This window comes from Elaeis guineensis, chromosome 16 (genome assembly GCF_000442705.2).
Source record: "Elaeis guineensis isolate ETL-2024a chromosome 16, EG11, whole genome shotgun sequence".
Classification (NCBI taxonomy): domain Eukaryota; kingdom Viridiplantae; phylum Streptophyta; class Magnoliopsida; order Arecales; family Arecaceae; genus Elaeis; species Elaeis guineensis.
The window spans coordinates 44479733-44500435 of NC_026008.2; the positions used below are offsets into that span (position 1 = coordinate 44479733).

At 43.6% G+C, this 20703-nt stretch overlaps 2 protein-coding genes across 2 annotated transcripts in view; one reads left to right on the forward strand and one right to left on the reverse strand.

Annotated features, from left to right (window-relative positions):
* Positions 1 to 4144, forward strand: part of LOC105059123 (uncharacterized) — a 4839-nt gene extending 695 nt beyond the window's left edge. The window contains exon 4 of the mRNA XM_010942339.4: positions 3541 to 4144. Coding sequence (XP_010940641.1) covers positions 3541 to 3643 — 103 coding nt within the window. The 3' untranslated portion in view covers positions 3644 to 4144. The remainder of the gene's footprint in view (positions 1 to 3540) is intronic.
* Positions 4145 to 11649: 7505 nt separating this feature from the next.
* On the reverse strand, positions 11650 to 17684 carry LOC105059124 (ABC transporter B family member 1). Its single transcript, XM_010942341.4, has 10 exons — positions 17127 to 17684; positions 16983 to 17037; positions 16727 to 16902; positions 16446 to 16646; positions 16101 to 16360; positions 15693 to 16009; positions 15047 to 15270; positions 13953 to 14326; positions 13166 to 13871; positions 11650 to 13069 (listed from the first exon to the last, which is right to left on the reverse strand). The coding sequence occupies exons 1-10, from the start codon at positions 17643 to 17645 to the stop codon at positions 11807 to 11809; spliced, it is 4095 nt and encodes a 1364-aa protein (XP_010940643.1). The 5' UTR covers positions 17646 to 17684; the 3' UTR covers positions 11650 to 11806.
* Positions 17685 to 20703: the final 3019 nt, after the last annotated feature.

The window sequence follows — 20703 nt, forward strand, 5'->3', positions numbered from 1 at the left end:
TTATAAATGAATTTATAATGGTTTCAATGTGGTGGGTGATCGGTTCTGGATTTATAAACTGATCAAGAAGTTTCCTCGCCTTTCTTTGCAGTTGCCTCAATCACTTGCTAGATGAAATAGGTTACTTGGTGCATGATTTTTTTTTTTCCCCTTTTTTTAGATGGAGGAGCTATGGCTTGTTTAAAATGGTTATTGCTAGCAACCTTACTGAAACATGCGTTAGCCTTGACTGAAGTGTCCTATGCTTATTAGATTGAGATGAAAGGTGAAAGGATAGATGCAATCTGGTCGATAATGACAAGGGAATTGGGGATGAAAACAACTGGTTGTAATCTCAATCTGCAATGCTAGTTGCTCAGGTTTTTGAATTTCAAGTTTGTTATCCAAACCATCTTCCCTACTCTATCGAGAGCCTACCCCCTTCCAACTTATCTACTACCTTGCTCCTTGGCTGCTTGTTAATTGCATACTAAATAGCTTGCTTCATGATTTTGATTTCATATAAGGAACTCATTTAGCATATCTCTGACTTTCGTTGTACATGGGTTTGGCAGCCGTGAATTCCTTTTCTAGCTTAAGTTTGTACTTGGTGTACATCTTCTCTTATAGGGGTTTTATGCACAAGATCATGATTGTCGAGTAAACTACTTCCATAGATGGTATAATTAACATCAAAGGTACACAATGATTTCAAGGAGTGGCACAATTATTGGATAAAAAATTTGCTTCTTTGCTGCGTGGAGGTTATCGGTGACTTTGTTGGTAGCACCGATAACAAGCTCTTTGAGGACCAGTTATGGCATGGTGACTTAGTTAATGTCGAATCCATGAGTTTTAGGAAGGTTGGCAGCACTTCAGTGCGTCAGTGAGACCCCAGAAATTGTTAGGTCCTGTGTCTTGGGAGCAATGCAAACTTAGGGACGTAAAGTAACATTTATAGAATGTGATGGCATGGATGGTGGAACAAGATAGTCTAACATGGAATATTTTGGTGACAAGAGAGGAAAAAGTTGGTGATGCTGAGAGATATAAGGGTTGCATGTAGGATAAAGGAAGCAAAGCATTATGAAACAGATGGCTTAAATGGTTAGATATGCTTGTTTTGGTTAAGCAACTTATCCAGATTCTGCTTGGTGAAAGTGTTTTCAGAAATGCATCAATCTTTATTCACCCATGCTATATGTTTCTTTATTAGGTTTAGCAAGGAATGCAGCATATTATCTAGGAATATTAAAAAAACAGTCAAGCTCCTGGTATTGTTGTTAGATTATTAGGTTTGCAAACTTGTCTTTTGTATCATTATTTTATGCCAGCATAACTTGATAAATGAATATTTCTGCAATATGTTGAGTAGAACACACACGTGGACGCGCGCGCGCACACACACAGAAAAGAAAAAAAAATGGCTCCCTCTTGTTCAGCAAACCACAAAACAAACCTGTTTCCTCTTCAACTGTAGAACGATAATTCATAACATGCTCAGCTATTTTTTTTTTAAAGAAAATTCAAACTTCTATAATGTGATTGTATGGAGTACCTTTGCAAAAGAAACAAGTAAATGTGCATGTTTTTACAAGCATGTAGTTGTTGTAATCCATCATCGTCATTTCTCAGCTATTCAGAATTTGCTTTTCTGAGAATTTGCTTTAAAAATCTTCCTTCATCAATTTTTTCCTACTAAGTGTTACCTTGGATGGCATGATTTTCTATTCTCTTTTTAAACCCTTCGTCAAAGTCTCATGTACCTTTTTTCATCTAAGGCTTCTCATTGTTTGTTGTGCATAACCATATCATCTAAAGTGGAAGTATTGGTTTGGTCCTGTAGAAAATTTTGTTTTCGTGGTAGATGCTGGAGTATTTATATTAAACTTTTTTCACTTTTTAGTGGGAGTGCTTACGTTACACTTGATTTTTGGGAAGCTTCTAGATAGGTTATTTAAGTGTTGAAAGTTCTTCAATGATTTGATTTGGTGTTTAAGAAGGCAGAGATGTAAGTGAGTATTCTAGACTCAAATGAGGTGAGGTGTTAGCTGTATGTTTTTTCTTGAATGAGTTGAAATCTAAGAAAGTCATGTCAAAGGAGTAGGCTGGAGGATCGAAGTTGTTTTGCTTGATTACGGACTTTAGTACAAAATCACAAAGCTCACACACATGCACAGAGATAGAGATGGAGATTGATATTATGACAGAGAGATCACAATGCAATGTTAGATGTGCATTTGACGATTATGATGTGATTCCTGTATGCAGGTTTAGAATTCTGAGTTTGCGTACAACTTGTTATTAGAGAAGGAAATTGATTTATTCTTCTTTTCTTATGCATAATCAAAGGATGACATGCATGCCTCCCATATGAAGGTAATTTGTGTTGCAAGGTGTGCATTTCTTATGAGCCTTATTGCGATGCATATGCCTCACCATCTACAGCCTTACTCGTGAGGCTTGATGTCTTTCAGGAGAGCTTCTTCTAGAGGCATGGGGGGACAGATACCTGAAATGGATTTTTTTTAGCAATGATACGATAGCCACTTATCACTGGCTTTTAAATTAAATTTATGAGTCCTTTTTTTAGGGGACAAAAACTTACCGGTGAGAAGCCTGAGTTATCATACCTATGTTGCCACCTTATCTTTGAATAGCAAGCAGTGGTGCTCTATAAATAAAGGAAGACACTTTTGTGAGTACATCTAGCACAACCATTGGAGTTAAATCCAAGATTTTTCACTATGTATTTCTATCCAGGTTGTGTTGCCTTGTCTTGGCTCACTGCTGTTGTCTCATTTATTTTAAATCAGGTTGGTGGGGTCCGGTAGCAACATTTATAATTCAAGAATGTAGGTGGTTAATTATTTTTGATATCTCTATGGTTAGCCCGTGCATCAATTTTTTTAATTTGGATGAACTATGAAATTGTTGTTAGTTGCTCTATCGATTGAAGGTGCTGCTGCAGACCATCTCTCCTAAATACCGAATGATGGGCTGCCCGAGACCATCTTCTCCTAAATACCGAATGGGCCATGTATTGAACCAATGAGCCAGGGTTGAATCAACTGAGATATCAATTGGGTCTACCAGTGTTCATCAGATCAGGACCCTTAAACCTGAAGTGGACCTTTTTAACAAAATGGGTAACATGGATCGACCAGTTCAGGATTTGGTCCAAACTCCGACATGTTAATGTTGGGACAGTTGCATGTCAGTTGGCTTATGGATTGCTACCCCTGGGTATATGATGGACAGACTTTTATCATTTCTTGTGGACCGAAATCTATCAGAACTTTGGTCATCATAATGTTGTGTTCTCCTTTCATCTTGGTTGCTTGTGGATGCTTTCATTGTTTGTTGCTCTGATTGGCTGCATGCATGAGCAGAAAAGGTGTATTTTATTAATCAACAGAATTTTGTTGTTAAAACACATGTTTGTTCCATGAAGGTTCTCTTTGCATTCAATTATGAGTCTTTCATGTTTCTACAACCTGAAAATTTCAGCATAATTGGGCTCCTCAAAACTACATTATAATCGGACTTGTGATGTCGCAGGGTGAAGCAAATGATGGGACCTGCTCCACACACTCAACTAGATGCTGAACTAGCTGCGGGCATGGGAATGCCTGATAATGGTCCTAAGCTCATGTCCGCATGAGCCCTTCACTTTTATAGGCGTTTCTGCCATAAAAGGATGTTGTGAAAGTTTGGGGCTGTTAACAATTCTCATTAGAGGTAGCATCAGTGGAAGAAGGCTTTCTGATTGATAAAGCGGACTTTGGGCAGAATCTTTTGTCCCGCTTTGTAACGCCATTTGGTCAAGAGAGATGACATTTAGAATTAAATGGTATAATATATGTCCGATTCTTCCACGTGTTTTATTTTATCATGGTGGTGGGATGCTGTTCTTGGTGGGCATAATTTTATGTAAAAAAGTGAGCTCAGTGGTCTTGACTTTGTGGCCATTTGCTTTTCTCCTTGGACTCACTCATGAGGTTTCAGCTTGGTAGGTCTAGACCATCCCATGTGGTCCATGCATGGCTGGGTTGAGACAAAAGACCATGATTATGATATACCTGTTCGACCCCATCATCTCATGTGTCCTGCTATTTTCAGATCATATCTTTTAAAGAAAAAAAAATACATAGATTAAATATCATATTATTTGGTTCTGCTTGTGGGATGTTATAGTCCTTTAAAATTGTTATACACTTGACTCAGAAATTCAGCATCTAGGGATCATTTTATTTATTTATTTATTTATTTTTTTGCCACCAGATTTAATCTGCTAACGGTGACTTTATGAGGGGAAAATTGAGGTTGTCATGGTTTCTCTTTTATATACTGTTGGCCACTTGGACAGAAAAGTTTCACCCATCATGCCATGTTCCCTTCTTATCTTGTAATGGACCATCGGTCATGAGCTTTTTTAACAGTAGTTAGTTTGGATGGTCTTCACCATGGGCAAGTTTGCTCAAACGCTCTACTTTTCACAAGTTTGGTGGCAATGAGTTCGCATTTTGGAGTTGGCCCTTTGCCAGGCCTTTGGATTTAGAGCGATGGGCACCTGACAAGCTTTATCTCCCATCTCGTCGTCCCTCGAAGAAAAGGGTTGATGCTGTTACCTAAGTAATTCTCAAGACGCGTGGATGGATGCTTCCTCCTTTCAACCCTTTCATGCTTTCGGAAAAAGTAGCATCTTAATGTCTTCTCTTGAGCGTGTGGCTCTCAAATATTTCCACTGAAAGGATTCCAGCTCCAATTAACATGACAGATGATAGATTTGATCTATATTTTGGCTATTTTGATGTTTCTTACTCGAGCAAAGTAAAACCTTTTCGAGAGGTTTTGCATGAAACTGTATAAACCATCTTCACTTTCCCGTCATGCAGAAAAATATCATCAAAAACTCCTGCTTCATCATCTCAACCCAAGACTATCACTGAGATTTGATATCCTTCGAGGAATATTATGGTCTTCAGTTTCCTCTCAGATGATGTCCTTCAATTGTCTTCTTTTTGATTATGGAATCTCGATCGGTGTTAGTGACTCAAAAAAGGTTGAAAGAAAGCTCAAGAGAGAGAACGGGACGAAAAGTTATTTTCATTTCAAGGCTCAAGACCTCACCCAGCCATTCAAGTTAAAGAGTAGACGAAGGAAAATTTTTCAATGCCAAATTGAGCTATGACTCGCGCAGTGAAATAGAATATAATGCTAGATGTATACAGTAATAAAAAAATCCAACAAACGTCATGTGGGTATTTAAAACAGACAGGCCTTCAAGACTAATGCTTTCAAGTCAAACTAACGTAGCTTTCAAGTCAGATCATTCATCAGGATTGATCCAAAGGTCGATCCAACCAACTTGATAATTTATCGGAACAACCATATGCCAAGTCGTTCAACAGCATCTCTTCATTATTTTATATATAATGAAGCATAAAACAAATCCAATAGCCATTAGAAAAATATCTCTAACACCTTGAAGACTATGGCTCCATTCAAACTTGGTGTGCTATTTCCTAAGGTTTCTTCCAAGCCGATCCAGAAAGAAGACAATCCCACCCCATCCTTTAGAAAAAGAGGGGAAAAAAAAAAAAAAAAGAGACTAATTTCAGACTCCATTTGGCAATCAAATCACCACCAACTTGTTTTAAAATCCTGACTCTTTTGACCCGTCACACTATGTCCATCTCAACTTGGTACTTTCAACCCAAAGGCAACAGATAGCTGCGCAGCTATTCCTCTATTCCATTTAGAAATCCGAGCGAAAGAGAACAAAACGCGCCAGTCGCTTTTCGCAGGCCAACCACAAGATAAAGGAGGCATAAAAGGGTTGGATGTTGGGTCCCGTCACCGCCCGTCCTCCAACCTAAAAGTATTCCCGAACAGTGACCACATGGCTTCCCGGAATCACTGAAGAGTGAAGAGGAACCTTCCTCTTCTACTTATATCGCCTACTTAATACCCATACTTAATGTACCCAACTAATCCAACACAAATGTATGGTCGTTATGACTTTTAAAACCGAGAACCAACTCAAATCCCCACTAGGATTTATATAATCCCCACTTGAAATCTCATGCCGACTCTTGGATATTAGTTTGCTCCACTATGCTTAGTATAATTGCAGAATTAGATGATCATGTATGTTAAAGATTATTATACCTTGTTAGGGATAAGTAGGGAGGACGAATGACGTGATCTGACACCGCCACTCCAAAAAGTATCTTTACTTCTTACATCTTGGCAAGTTACTATGTGTTTTATCTCTCTCTCCTTCGGTCTCTAGTAGAAACTAGTAGCTTTCGTGCGTGTCAAGATTCCAAGCAATAATATTAGACGCATTTAAATAGACCTTAGTATATACTTTGTGACCATATCATCCAGCATCATGTACGTTTGTTTTCACTCTAGGACCATCCGCACATTTTCTACTCTTCACCATTTTTCTTTTGAAGAAAAGTACCTTTCACTAAATTGAACCTAGGAATCTTTCAAAGCTTTGGTCAGGGACCATCCGATGAACCCTTAACCCTAGCCGCATTCTAATTCTTGGATAAAAAAATATGACTTTTGTAGGTGGATATCTGGTCAGGATACCACCTCTCAAGATCTTTTTGATACCGTACGTCGCAGCCGGAAGAAAGAAGAAATAAAAATCAGAAACAATCAGATACGTGGATCAACCAAAAAAGAACTCGTCTTCACGAGACATGCAAACTTCACTATGAAAAAAGAGAAAAATCACAAGAGAAGATCACACCCTCAACCCTCGTACATCCAATCTCTCCCTCACAGGAAGCTCTCCCTCATAAAAGCTCTCTCTAGGAAGACCCCCCTGAACTCCTGAAGCGACCGCTGTCTGCTGTCAAGAAGCCTTGCTCTTGCTCCTCTCGACGGCTCGTCGCCTATGTTCTCGGGTTTCCTATCGAACTATCATGCACCATAGCTCCTATTTATAAAACAAAGCCTTATAAAGGCTTAAAACCGAAAACTAATAGGAAACAGACTCCTTAGAGCACCCAGGAAACTCCTAGGACCCTTGGATCATGACCGTGAACTCCCCAAGCTGTCAGATCGTGCAGGGGTCCACGAGAAAACGCATAGACCGCGAGAAATGCCAAAAAAATGTCATCCGGTCTACGGTGGATTGCGAGAAACTAAGAAGAAACGCCCCCTCGGTCCATAAGCCTGCCCGTGCATCGCCCGATCCACGATGGATCGGGCTATTCGGCCCCTGCTCCCACGGGCACGCTTGGGCCTGGGCCGCGCCCCGCACGCATGCGCTAGGGCCTGGACCGTGCTCTGCGTGTTGGGCCGCACGCTCGCACTCGGGCCTGGGATGCATTCCGTGCTCCCGCGGCAGGGCCGCGTCTGGGCGGTGCACTACCGCACCACAGCCACTCCGTCAGCCCGCCGTCGATCTTCCACTGCTCCGGACTTCGTGCGAACTTCAATCGAGCGTATCTCCTTCATCCGGACTCTGTTTGAGATGATCTTGATCTCGTTGGACTCCATTCATCGTCGTGGACCTCGTTGTAGGTGTAGACTAAATCTCGAGGCATCAAATCCTAACAATCTCCATCTTGACTCGATATTCAGCCTCCTAACTTTGAGATCTTCTGGATCTCCTCACCCCCATGCTTTGGAACAATCGCCTGCTGATCATAGATAGACAGACATGAGAGTCGAGCCAAACTACTCGATCTCATCTCTGTCGTATGTTGTGTTCCTCCTGACCTAAGATCTGCTCGGGATATTATTCGACGGCAATAGGAATCTCACATTACAATATCACCTCTCATCCTCCCGAGTCTCATATTTCGTGCCCAATCCACCTTCACCTGGAGCTCCACCTCGCTCTGAGCTCCACCTGGCTCTTGAAGTTCCACCTCGCACTAGGCTCTCCGTCAAGTAGTAATATCCTCTTGTCTTCTTCTTTTCCTCTAGAATAATCCTATCGCCACACAACACCTTCAGAATTTCTCCATCAGCTATCGTCCTATAGCATCTCGAATCCAGTCTGCTTAGTGAGATAAGATTCTGCTTGAAATCAGATATGTATCGGATCTCTCTCAATCTCCTCACTGCACCATCACGTGTCCTCCAGCTGACCGTCCTGATACCTCTGATCGCATAGCTCAATCCATCCGGCAGATAAATAATACCCATATTGCTCTCTAGAGAGTCAAACTATTTCTCTCTATAACATACATAATAGGTGCATGCAGAATCTAAAATCTACTACTGGAAAGAAGTAGATACCTCATCAGATATCTCTAGAACATCTCTTTGTGTATCACTACTGACCGTCGCTGCAATAGCCCTCGTCTGATCCCTGAGTTGAGAGCAATCTCTGACTAGATATCCTAACTTGTCACACTGGTAACATCTGATCTTGCTTAAGTCTCTCATCCTGGACTTGGATCGTCCTCGTCGCGATCTCCTGTCGCTCCGTCTACTGCCTCTTGCTCCTCCAAAAACTACCAAAGCTAAGCTACCATCATCTGAGCTTGAAGTTGGGTTCTCCCTCCTAAGAACCTTATTCTGGAGAATCATCGTGGTGATCTCATCCATCTTGATGGTGCTCTTCTCCACTAGAAGAGCAGTCATCAAGGACTCATACGAAGGGGGGAGCGACGCTAGCAAGACCAGCATCCTCGTCTTCTCCTCAACTTTCTCGTCAACGTTGAGGAGGTCGGTGAGGATCTTCTGAAAGTGGCTGAGATATTCCTGCACGCTCTGCCCCTCAGTCATCCACAGCTGATAGAACTGTCTCTAGAGGAAAAGAATGTTGGTGAGAGATTTCATCATGTACAACTCTTCGAGCTTTGACCACAGTATCGTTGGAAAAGTCTCGTCAAGCACATAAATCGTCACCTCATCCGCTAGGTATATGTAGATGGTACTCACCACTTGCATCTGTAGCCGTCTCCAACCTGCACCTTCATGGTGATCGACTTCTCTTCGCATAAGAAAACATCGATTAACCCTTGCTAGATGAGCACATCTTTCACCCTTGCCTGCCACAAGGAGTAATTGCTCTTTCCATCAAACTTGCTGATCTTCATCTTGATTGATTCTATCTTCTCCATCTTCAATCTTGCTCACCACCATCATATTTTGCATCCTGGTACCGTCTCGCTCTGATACCATTTGTAGGTAGATGTCTGACTAGGACACCACCTCTCAGGACCTTTTCGATACCGCGCGTTGTAGCAGGAAGAAAAAAGAAATAAAAACAGAAACAATCAGATATGTGGATCAGTCAAAAAATGGCTCGTCTCCATGGGGTATGCAAACTTCACTGTGAAAAAAGAAAAAAATTATAAGAGGAGATCATACCCTCAATCTTTGTACACTCAATCTCTCCCTCATAGAAAACTCTCACTCACAAAAGCTCTCTCTCTAGGAAGATCCTCCTGAACCTCTGAAGCGACTGTTATCCGTTGTCCAGAAGCCCTGCTTCTGCTCCTCTTGACGGCTCGTCGCCTGTGTTCTTGGGTTTTCTGCCGAACTACCATGCACTATAGCTCCTGTTCACGAAATAGAGCCTTATAAAGGTTTGAAACAGAGCCTTATAAAGGCTTAAAATCGAAAACTAATAGGAAACAGACTCCTTAGAGCACCCAGGAAATTCCTAGGACCCTCGGATCACGATCGCGAACTCTCCAGGCCATCGCATCACGTAGTGGTCCATGAGAAAATGTGTAGACCGTGAAAAATGTCAAAGAAACGTCATCCGATACATGGTGGACCGTGAGAAATCGAGGGGAAACGCCCCTCGGTCCACAAGTCCGTCCGTGCACCGCCCGATCCATGGTGGACCAGGCTATCCGAGCCTCTACTCCCATGCGGGCGTGCCTGGGCTTGGGCCGCACTTTGCACGTTGGGCCGCACTCCGCATGCGTTGGGCCGTGCGCTCACGCTCGGGCCTGGGACGCGCTCAGTGCTCCCACGGTCGGGCTGCGCGCTGCTGCACCTGGAGGCACGGCCGCGCCACCGTTGCTCCACCGGCCCACCGCCAGTCTTCCGCCGCTTCGGACTTCTTACCAACTTCAATCGAGCATATTTCTTTCATCCCGACTTCGTTTGAGGTGATCTTGAGCTCGTTGGACTCCACTTATCATCGCGGACTTCGTTGTGGACTCAATATGGACCGAATCTCGAGGCATCAAATCTTAATAATTTTTTTTATTTTTTACATAGCTTTTCTTGCTAGCAAGAGAGGCCTATTTGCAACTGTGGTACTTCTCATCAAAGCACTACTTCATCTTAGCCCTACCTATATTTGAGATTTAGTACTATCTTTCAAACAATGGATGTCAGTGACCATGATACTATTAGATCATGGAGGAAGAGCTTAACCACTAGTGCTAATAACTTTATTGTTATTAGTAAGATAGGGTGGTTGACAAGTAGGCCATTGGCAAGGGATCTTATCAATGTTTATGGATGATAAATTATATATAGAACCGCAAAAATTAAAAAAATTGGTCAATTGTTAATCTTGCAGACAAGCCTAAGCTTTAGCAATGGTTGTTGTCTATTTTATACCGATCCGGTAGAAGTGCAGGTCTATACTAAAATAATTCAAATGGAGGATCACGAAATACGACAAAGGGCAAACCAAGCACTTGCACAAAGAAACGAACCTCTCAGAATGGAGACAAGCAAACAAGGAGAGGTGAAAAGTATGTTAGTATGTTTAAATTCTCATTAATGGTTAATATTAAGGGAGATCCAAGGGATACAATTCCTTATGTATGGGATTTCTTTCTTGGTAGGTAGGGTTTTGTTTGTCAACGCCATAATAACAATGTAATTTTAGCACTTAAGAAGCGATGTTTTGCATACAAATTTCGAGCAAGACAGAAAATTTTGGGAATTAGCAACTCGGCAAGCAATCATGCACCACCAACTTAATTTGAATATACAAAGTGTTCCTTTTGACCCGAGTTCTCTCATCCAGCCTGTCTTAGATGTTTCCTACCTCGTTGGAGAACGAGAAATGGTATCATTAGTCAAGAGAGAGAGCTCTTCTTTGGGAACTGGTGTTGACTGGCTAGCACCCGTCATGTCTGCATTGTATCAACCAGAACGAAAGAGAGTTGGAGTACTAACATAATCTAGATTGGATTGGCAGTAATGCAATTAAGTTAGGCAGGCTGCAGGGTCCACCTTCCTGCTTTTGCGGCCTAAATGTTTGATGCCAAAATGAAATTTAGGTTCTCTGACCCAAAAACATGGAATTAGGTTCCCTTCTGAAGGAAATTATTGCGCCATCAAGATGCACAGAAATGGGTCACGGACTCATGAGAGGATACGTGGTCCATGACACGCCAGCACATGAATGATGGACATGTGAGACGTGAAGCTCGTAATTTGCAAGTGCTGTTAAAATGCATAATTCCAAAAGCAATACTAGAAATTCGATGGTCGCATCAGCATTTCTGTTCTCTTTACAAGGCGGTCCACCGTCCGGCCTCATGGCTCTCCGTCCGTAAAATTTAATTATTTGGGCTCCGTAGATATAATTTCTATTCTAATGCAGCAAACGAATTGCCCATGTCACACGTCGCAGCAACATTACCCAACAATTATAATGCAACAGAATGAAATGGAAAACTAATTCTCAGCATTTCCAAATAGCACCGACAGTGGACCCAATACGTATTACATAATAATTTAATTACATGAGAAATTTGATTATGTCCGAAACATAAAAAATAATTAAAAATCAAAAAACAAAACCAGCAAAAGAAGGCAAGGGGCAGTGCTGACACCCTCATCTCCATTCACCTCCCTCGCGCAAAATTCACATCGCAGAGTTGGACGGCCCCGGGGCGCCCGTGCCCGGCACGTGCGTGAGCCGCTGAAGCTGAAGCATCCTGGCGTAGCAGCCGTCCGGGTGGTGGTTGAGGAGGTGGGAATGGGACCCCTGCTCCACCACCTTCCCTTCGTCGATCACCGCGATCACATGCGCATTCCTCACCGTCGCCAGGCGGTGCGCCACCACGATGGTCGTCCGCCCCGCCGCCGCCCCCGCCCTGTCCAGCGCCTCCTGCACGCTTCTCTCCGCTTCCGCGTCCAATGCGCTCGTCGCCTCGTCCAGCAGCAGCACCTGCGCCTTCTTTAGTAAAGCTCGGGCGATCGCTATCCTCTGCCGCTGGCCGCCGGAGAGCTGCATCCCCCGCTCCCCGACCCATGTCCGGTACCCATCCGGCAATGCCGCTATGAACTTGTGCGCATTCGCCTGCGTCGCCGCCTCCACCACCTCTGCTTCCGTCGCCGTCTCTCGTCCGTACGCGATGTTGTCGAAAATGTTGGCTGCAAACAAGCATGGCTCCTGCGGCACCACCGCCATCGCCCGCCTTAGAGACTTGAGATTATATTTCCTGATATCCTTCGCATCTATCAACACCCGCCCCGAATTCGGCTCGTAGAAGCGCAGAATTAAGGAGATGACCGAGCTTTTGCCGCAGCCACTGGGGCCGACGAGGGCGAGCGTCTTGCCGGCGCGGGCGCGGAGAGTCAGGTCCCGGAAAACCGGCACGTCTGGACGGGTTGGGTAGGCGAAGTCGACATGCTTGAGCTCGACGTCGCCGCGGAGGCGGTCGGGGACCAGGGCGGTGTCAGGATCGTCGGGCTCCACCTCCGTCTTGCGGTCGAGCACTTCGAAGACAGAGCGCATGGCGCGGCCGCCTTTGATGAAGTCGGGGGCGAGGGTCAGGGTCTCGGCGGCGCCGTTGGCGGAGACCATGAGGACCATGAAGACGCGGATGGTCTTGGAGAAGTCGGAGATGCCGTGCTTCACGAGCCAAGCGGCATACCATAGGCCGAGGGCGTAGGAGGCGTAGAGGAGGAATTGGGCTATGCCGAAGCCGCTTCCAGCGATCTGGCCCTTCCAGAAGCAGCGGCGAAGGGGGCTCTGGAGGTTGGCGGCGAAAAGCTGGGTGATCTTGGCCTCCGAGTTGAATGCCGCCACGGTCCGGACGTTCGCCACGGCCTCGCCGGCGATCTGCGTGGCCTTGGCATGCGCTTTCTCCAGGTCCCCGGAGAAGCCCTTCATGAACATTTTCTGCGACCACAAGATGTTCGATTAAGTTCCAAAGAGAGCGAGGCCAATTCACAAACATGTTTAGCCATCTGCGTCCTGATGACTTGAATGCAGTACCTGCAAAACAGTGGCGGCAACGACGACAGGGAACACCGCAATGAGGACGAGGGCAAGGCGCCACTGGAGGACAAACCCAGCAGTGCAAGCAACAAGCATGAGTGCCGAATTCTGCACGATGACCGATATCCGGTCCCCAATTGCGGACCTAACATTGTGAGCATCCAATGAAAGCCTTGCAGCAATCCTGGCGCTTGCATTCTCTTCCTGGTCGAACCATGCAATCTCATTTCGAAGTACCGCAAAAAGCATCTTCTCTCGGACTCGCTTAGTTAAATTCTCCCCAACAACATCCCAGAAGAGATGCTGCAGGATGTTGAACAGCAGCGCGGCAGAGGAAACTCCGATCAGGAGGTAGCAGTACTTGCCAATCTCCCGTCTCATGTACCTGTGGTCCTGAGCATAGTAGACACTGAGGACGGCACTCAGGACATAGGCGAAGAGGGCGCTGATGGAACCGCACACCATCGACCCGATGGTGCCAACGAGGGCATAGGTCCACTCAGGTGAGTTCATTTTCGCAAGGCGCCAGAAGGAGCTGGCCTGGTCACGGAATGCGAGCTTCTCCATCCTGTGATTGGGGTCAACTGAGAAGCTGAAGTCGGAAGTTGAGAAGTCGGAGAGACGCCGGGAGTATGGTGATCGGCCATATGATGAGTTCCTTGTGATAATTGGGGAGCTCACCGAATTCCGAGCACTGGACGGCCTGACATTGAATCAAACAGTCTGTCACTAGACTCAGTAAAGCTAAGCTGTGCGGTGCAATAACTAGGGAGTTTCTGATTACCTCGCGCTACTCTTCCTGGCATTGGCGATTGCAGCCTCATGGGCCTGCTCCTGCATGCGAATCAGCTTTGCGTAGAGTCCATTGTCACCTTTGGCCATAAGCTCATCATGAGTGCCAATCTCGGAGACTCTGCCCTGCTGGAGGACGGCGACCACATCGGCCTTGCGGATTGTTGACAGGCGGTGGGCAATGACGAGTGTGGTGCGGCCAATCATGAACCGGTCGAGCGCCTCCTGGACAAGCTTTTCCGACTCCGAGTCAAGGGCACTCGTAGCCTCGTCCAAGAGAAGGATCGCCGGATTCTTCAGCATGGCTCTGGCAATAGCGATCCTCTGCTTCTGGCCGCCGGAGAGTTGCAGTCCCCTTTCCCCTACCTGTACCACACATCATGACGGGTTCAAACATGTGGTGGACTCGCACCTGAACTGATAGCCAACGAGTTGACTGGAAACCACAATGGTAAGGCATGGCATCTCTGAGGGTTGACCGGTATGTGCCCCACAAGGTGACCTCAGAGATGTCTGTGCTTTTACTTATATAAAACAGAGGGTTTCAGAGAGGCCAGCGCCTCGTTTTACGGTAAAGAACGGCAGTAGCCATGTGCCATTTCTCATTTGCTCACCTCCCAATAGCGACTACCGCTATGCACCCTCCCAAAAAAAAAAAAAAAAAGGAAAAAGACAACGACTTACTGCTATCCTTATGATTTCCGATAGAAAGCTGGTGTAATTAGTTAAATCATGGGACTAATCAAGGACAAAATGAAGCTTTTCAATTCCAACAAATATTTCTTGTAAGGGCAGGAAGAGCGATTTTTAAACCACCCACCCAGAGGCTCTTATTGTCAGCTTAGATTTAGAAAAGGACCTCAGAAAGGAATCTTTCCATGTTACTTCATTTGGACCGTGAAGGGGCCAGTTTTGTCCATGGTTGAGACACCGGAGGGTCACAAAGTATAACCTCCACATAGAAGGACGGACAGCTGAAGTCATTGCAAGGAGAGGGGCTAGCAACAGTCAGAAAGGGGAAGAAAACAAACATGAAAGGTTAACAGGTTTTCGGAAATGTTAGATAAAGGGTGGATGGATGCAGACCTGGGAATCATAGCCGTCTGGTAGCTTTATGATGAAGGAATGGGCATTGGCAACCCTGGCAGCTTCTTCTATCTCTACTTGGCTTGCATCTTCCCGGCCCAAAAGAAGATTCTCCTTGATGGTGGTTGCAAAGAGAGTGGGCTCCTGGCTCACCAGCCCTATTTGTTGTCTTAACCACCTTAGCTTCAGGGTCTTTATATCATGCCCATCAAGCAATACTTGTCCTTGAGAAGAAAAGGAGAGAAAGAATTAACAGAATATTTTAGTATAATTTCTAAAGGCTCCAGAACCACAAGAAGAGAACAAAAGATCATATCAAAATCCCAACGACAACAGCACGCCACATGATCTAGATATTTGAAAAAAAAAAAAAATCAGACACTGTGACTGTTGATCTGTGCACATCATAAATAGACACGGGGGTGCTAAAAGGAAAAGCTCAAGTGCTTTGCTTTTATCATTACTCTTCCTTCTGTTGTGTTGGAAGTTAATAATTGCACCCTTCAGTCGTTAGTTGCTAACCACGCAATCGGATGGAAAAGAAAACAGAGAAAATTAGAATTATCATCAGATCTCCCTCTCTCTCTCTCTCTCTGTTCAGAACATTGGATGCAAATGGAATTAAGGATGTTGTTATCGTGGTTACCTGAAGTGGGATCGTAGAATCTCTCGATGAGGGAGACCACAGTGCTCTTACCAGAGCCACTGCTCCCCACCAATGCAAGGGTCTTCCCTGCCGCAACATTTAGCGAGAAATTGCGAAGTATCAGGATATCCGGCCTGGAAGGGTAAGCAAACTCCACATTCTTGAACTCCACATGTCCTGTGACGGCATTTAGCTCTGTCCCCGACTCGCTGTTCCGTTCAATGCTTGGCTTGTGATCAATCGTCTGGTATATCTTCGCTGCCGCCACTCTAGCTTTGGCGAATGCGGTCATGCTCGGAGCCGATTGCCCGAGAGCCCTGCGGTCAACCCAATATCCAATTTGAGCATTCCATCTCAAGTAAATCAAGCAAATGAGCAGAGTGAGATAGGGGCAGGCTATATTCTTACAATCCTCCAATCATGACGGAGAACACGGTGGCGATGGCAAGTCCACCATTGGTGTGGTGGCGGCGGACAAGGTGTCCGCCATACCACAAGAGGAGAGCATAGCAGCAGAAAACGGTGAAGTAGGTGGCTCCCAATCCAATACCCTTTGCGAGGCCAGTCCGGTAGCCGATCCTTTGAGCCACCTTCAGAGAGGAGGAGTAGGCCTGGAGAACCCTAGACTCGCCCACGAAGGACTGCACCGTCCTAATTTGAACCAATGCCTGGAGCCAATAAAGTAATAAACTAAGAAACACGCACAGTGCCGAGGAGTACAAGGACTTTTAAGCAAATGGATCGAAATCTCACTTGCTCTGCTGTGTTGCTGGCCTGGGACAGGGCATTTTGGCTCTTGGAGGAGAGTTTGGCCAGTGTGGCGGTGTGAATGCCTCCGATGACCGCGATGATGGGAGCGACGGCTAGCGTGACGAGGGCCAGCTGCCACACGGCGGTGAAACCCACCACGAAGCCGGAGACGAAGGTGGCCATGTAATGGATAAAATTCCCCAGCTGCCCAAGTACCATACCCAACGTTAGAAACCCAAACCATTTGAGAGATCGGATCATGGAATGGAAATGGAGCCCCACACCTTCTCGCTGATGGCGTCCTGAACGATGACTGCGTCGGCGTTGATGGCGAAGACGACGTCGGAGGTGCGGACCTCGGTATCGAAGTAGCGGACGTCCTGGTTCAGCGCCGCCTCCAGATACTTGATTCTCATCTTGGTCGTCTGCCGCTCCCCGGTCCACATCCAGCAAGATATCTCTGTTCCATTCCAAGAACCAGCTCTCGAATTCCAATGATATACACCAAATCAAGAAAAAGTGAATACGGGAAGAACTCACCAGCCCAAGAAGACGCCCAAATCGCCGCACCGACGACCAAGAAGTAGAAAGCATACTGCAAAATCCCCAATAACGAAATCATTCCTGCTCAAATAGTACAATTCCGTTTCGTTGGAATAATAAATTGGTGGAGGGGCTGAGAACCTTGACGACTTGGCGGACCATGGTGTCGGGGTCGTCGGAGTTGGAACCGAAGGAGTTGACAAGATCCGCAAAGAAGCGAAGAAAGACAGGAAGGGAGCAACCATGGACGACAGCTCCAGCAGTCCCGATAGCCATCAGAACGCAATCAAGACCATCGGCGAAGCGGAAGAGCTCCCCGAAGCCCACCGACGGGGCCAGCGGAGAGGGCTTCTCGTCCTCCCCACCACCGGCCGCCGGTGCCGGCGACTCTCCTTCCGGCTTGCCGTTGGATGCCTCCATTTCTAAACGAGGAGTAGCGGCAGAATTGCTAGTAGTAGCAGGAGGAGGAGGAGGAAGAAGGGGTGAATCTTTGTCTTCGGCTTCGCCGGGAGGAAGACCTCCTCCTTTTTCGACGACTTCGATGGCCAGCGTGTCTTCTTTAGGGGAGTGTAGGTGGGAAGCTTGCATCTCTGGGTGGCTCCATTCCTCCACGCGCCCGCTATTTATTATCTCAGAAGAGTCCTCTGAAGCCAGAGACATATTGCACAGCAAGCAACATGAAGCTCTCTCTCTCTCTCTCTCTCTCTCTCTCTCTCTCTCTCTCTCTCGGTCCCTTTTTTTTTTTTTTTTTTGCCCTTTTTAACTATTTGCATGTAATCCTCATTTTTTTTTCCCATATCTAATTTAATTTAATGTTCAATATTTTAACTGAAGGGAGAGAGATATTGAAGGGGTGGAATGGGAGAAATGGAGTAAAAGGGGACCGGCAGCTGGTGTTGTCCCGACAACAGGACGTGTGAAAACTGAAAGGTCAGAAGTGGGGTTTTTTGACCAAACCTACAGGTGTTGGGTGAACCAAAAATTGGCAGCTTCTCCTCCGGGATCCCGGTTGTGTCTCTCCCGCCGAAGAGTGATTGCTCTTCTTTCGCTACGTGAACCATTGGATGATATAATATCCGCTTTTAAGATATATGCAGATGGATGAAGGGAAGGATTAAAGCACTTTAACATTCGTGCAAGATGTGATCGAGTGACTGATGTTGCGAGAAAAAAAAAAAAGATCAATCATTCTTTGGCATGAAAGATACAATCCGAGCCTTCTACATTGAGCCAACCATTGTGCAAGTAAGGCTGACAAAATATGACTCGATTCATCAATTCGATCCGTATTCGATCCATCGTAAATAAGTTTGGATTTAGACTAAACAAGTTTGAATCATAAATAGATCGACCCATCCATTTAATAAGTGGGTCGAATTTGGATTTTAGATATCTGACCCGTTTAACCCATTTAATATTTAAGTCGGATTGAGTCAGATAATCATTTAACCTATTTAACCTATTTAAACTATTTCTGACCCATTTAACCCGATCTATTTAACCTGTTTAACCCATTTAAGACCTGTTTAATTTATTTAAAATCTGTTTAATCTGTTTCTGATCCATTTAATCGGATCTCTTTAACATATTTAACTCGTTTAACATGTTTAATCCGTTTAATCTAATTTGATCTATTTAATAAATAGATTAAATAGATCGGATCGGATTACCTGTTTAATAAACGGGTCGGATCGGATTATCTGTTTAATAAACAGATCGGATTCAAGTTTGAATTTTTGATCCATTTAATAAATAAGTCGGATTTAAATTGATGATTTTTTGATCCGATCCATTTATGATCCAATCTGATTGCCATCTCTGCATGCAAGCTTATAATAGATTAATTATTTAAAAAAAATTACTCTTAAGTCCGCTCTTCTCTTTCAACTACTACACTCTTTGTGCAGTGAAATATAAGAGAAGTTAAAACATTCAACTCGGTTCTGGTGCGTACAACCAAAACTACCATCCTATATTTTAAAATTTAAAAAAATATAAAAAAATATTAAAATATTCTACCATCCGATTGAAGTTATTAATAGATTTAAGTCATATAAATGGATCGTGAAAAAAAATATATTTATAATATTTAATTTTTTTTAAATATTAACAAATTTTTTATGAAAAAAAACTCATTCTACATGTTCGAATGACCATTAAGCCAATAATTTTTATTTCTTCTTATTCCAATCTATAGTATAATTTAAGATTGCATTTGAAAGCAGGCCAAGAGAAGATAAAATACACACCCAACCATTCCACCTCACTGCAGAAAGTTAGCTGGTTAATTCTCACTCTACTTAATTTGATCTAAATAGATTTAGATACAATGACTATTAGTTAGTAAAAATATTATTTTCATAATATCTACTTTAATATTTAATATAATTATAAATTTATAAATTATTTTAGTATTAAATAATATTATTGTTACTATACTATACCACAAAAAAAATGATAATAAATTTGGCATTCAATCATACTTGGCTAATATCTTTCTAGGACAATATTGTCTAGTTAATAAAAAAAGTTACCTTGCAACACTATCTTATTTTTCAGCCAAGAAACACTGAAATCTAATCTTAGGAATTGTGAATCTGAACCAAATAATATTAGGCTTATTCCATTTAGTCCTTGGACTAATAAGAATAAAAAGTTTAGAAAAATTATTTTACAAGTCATTATAACATAAACAGTTATCATTATTTTCACTTGTTGTCTTAAATAAAATATTTATTATCATAAGTAAAGTTATTTTACATTCTAAATAAATTCATTAAAACATCACTATCTTATTTGTACTTAACTTTAAGAAATTATTTTGATATAAAAATTTTATAAATTATTTTTTTAGAAAAAAATAATGGTTATTATAACTGCTGTCGTGGACAATAAACATTTTAATGTGCTAAAATATGTTTAAGAGGAAGTCTAATGAAAAAAAAAAAAATCACCAACTCTCCTTAATCTCAGGTTTTTTAGAGGATAGAAGAATCGATCTCACTTTGAAAAATTAAATCAAACAAAGTTATTTGATTGGCACAATCTCTAACTCCTCCTTTTCCTCACTAATCTCAACCTCCAAGATAGGCTTGGTACGAAAGATCCGTGAATTTACTCTAGTTCTGTTAAATTTTAATTAAGATTCCCCTATCTTGGAAAGATAAGTTTTGGACATCGACATGTCACAACCTTCAATCAACATTTGCACGTGCACTGCACCTGTCATAGTCTTGCGAGTGATAAATACTCGGAAAGTTATCGTGTCCCATGGAAAAATTAGAGGTGAAGACGGAAGTAAGCGTGTGAAAGTCCACAGCCTTCTTCCCATTTCCCACTCTCCCGCCTCTCTGTAGTCTGTCCCCTTCCACCGTCCTTTTCCATCTTTCCTTCCCCCTTTAATGCGGCGACTTCTCCTCCCTATTCTCCAACCCCTTTTATTTATTTATTTCGCGTGATGAATAATAATAACGATAACAAAAGGGAGTAGTTCGTGACCGTCCCCGGCTTCTTTTACTTCATCCAAGCTCAAAATTGGTACATAGATCCGATTGGACATTTACTGATCACATGGTCCGCTACTCTATTAATATTAATATTAATATTATTACTATTATTAAGTACTATAAATTGGGTGTAAATTAAATAACGGGGTACAGCGTATGAAAGAGCTGCGCTAAATCGAGCATCGGATTCGTCGAGCTTTTACGCTTTCTTG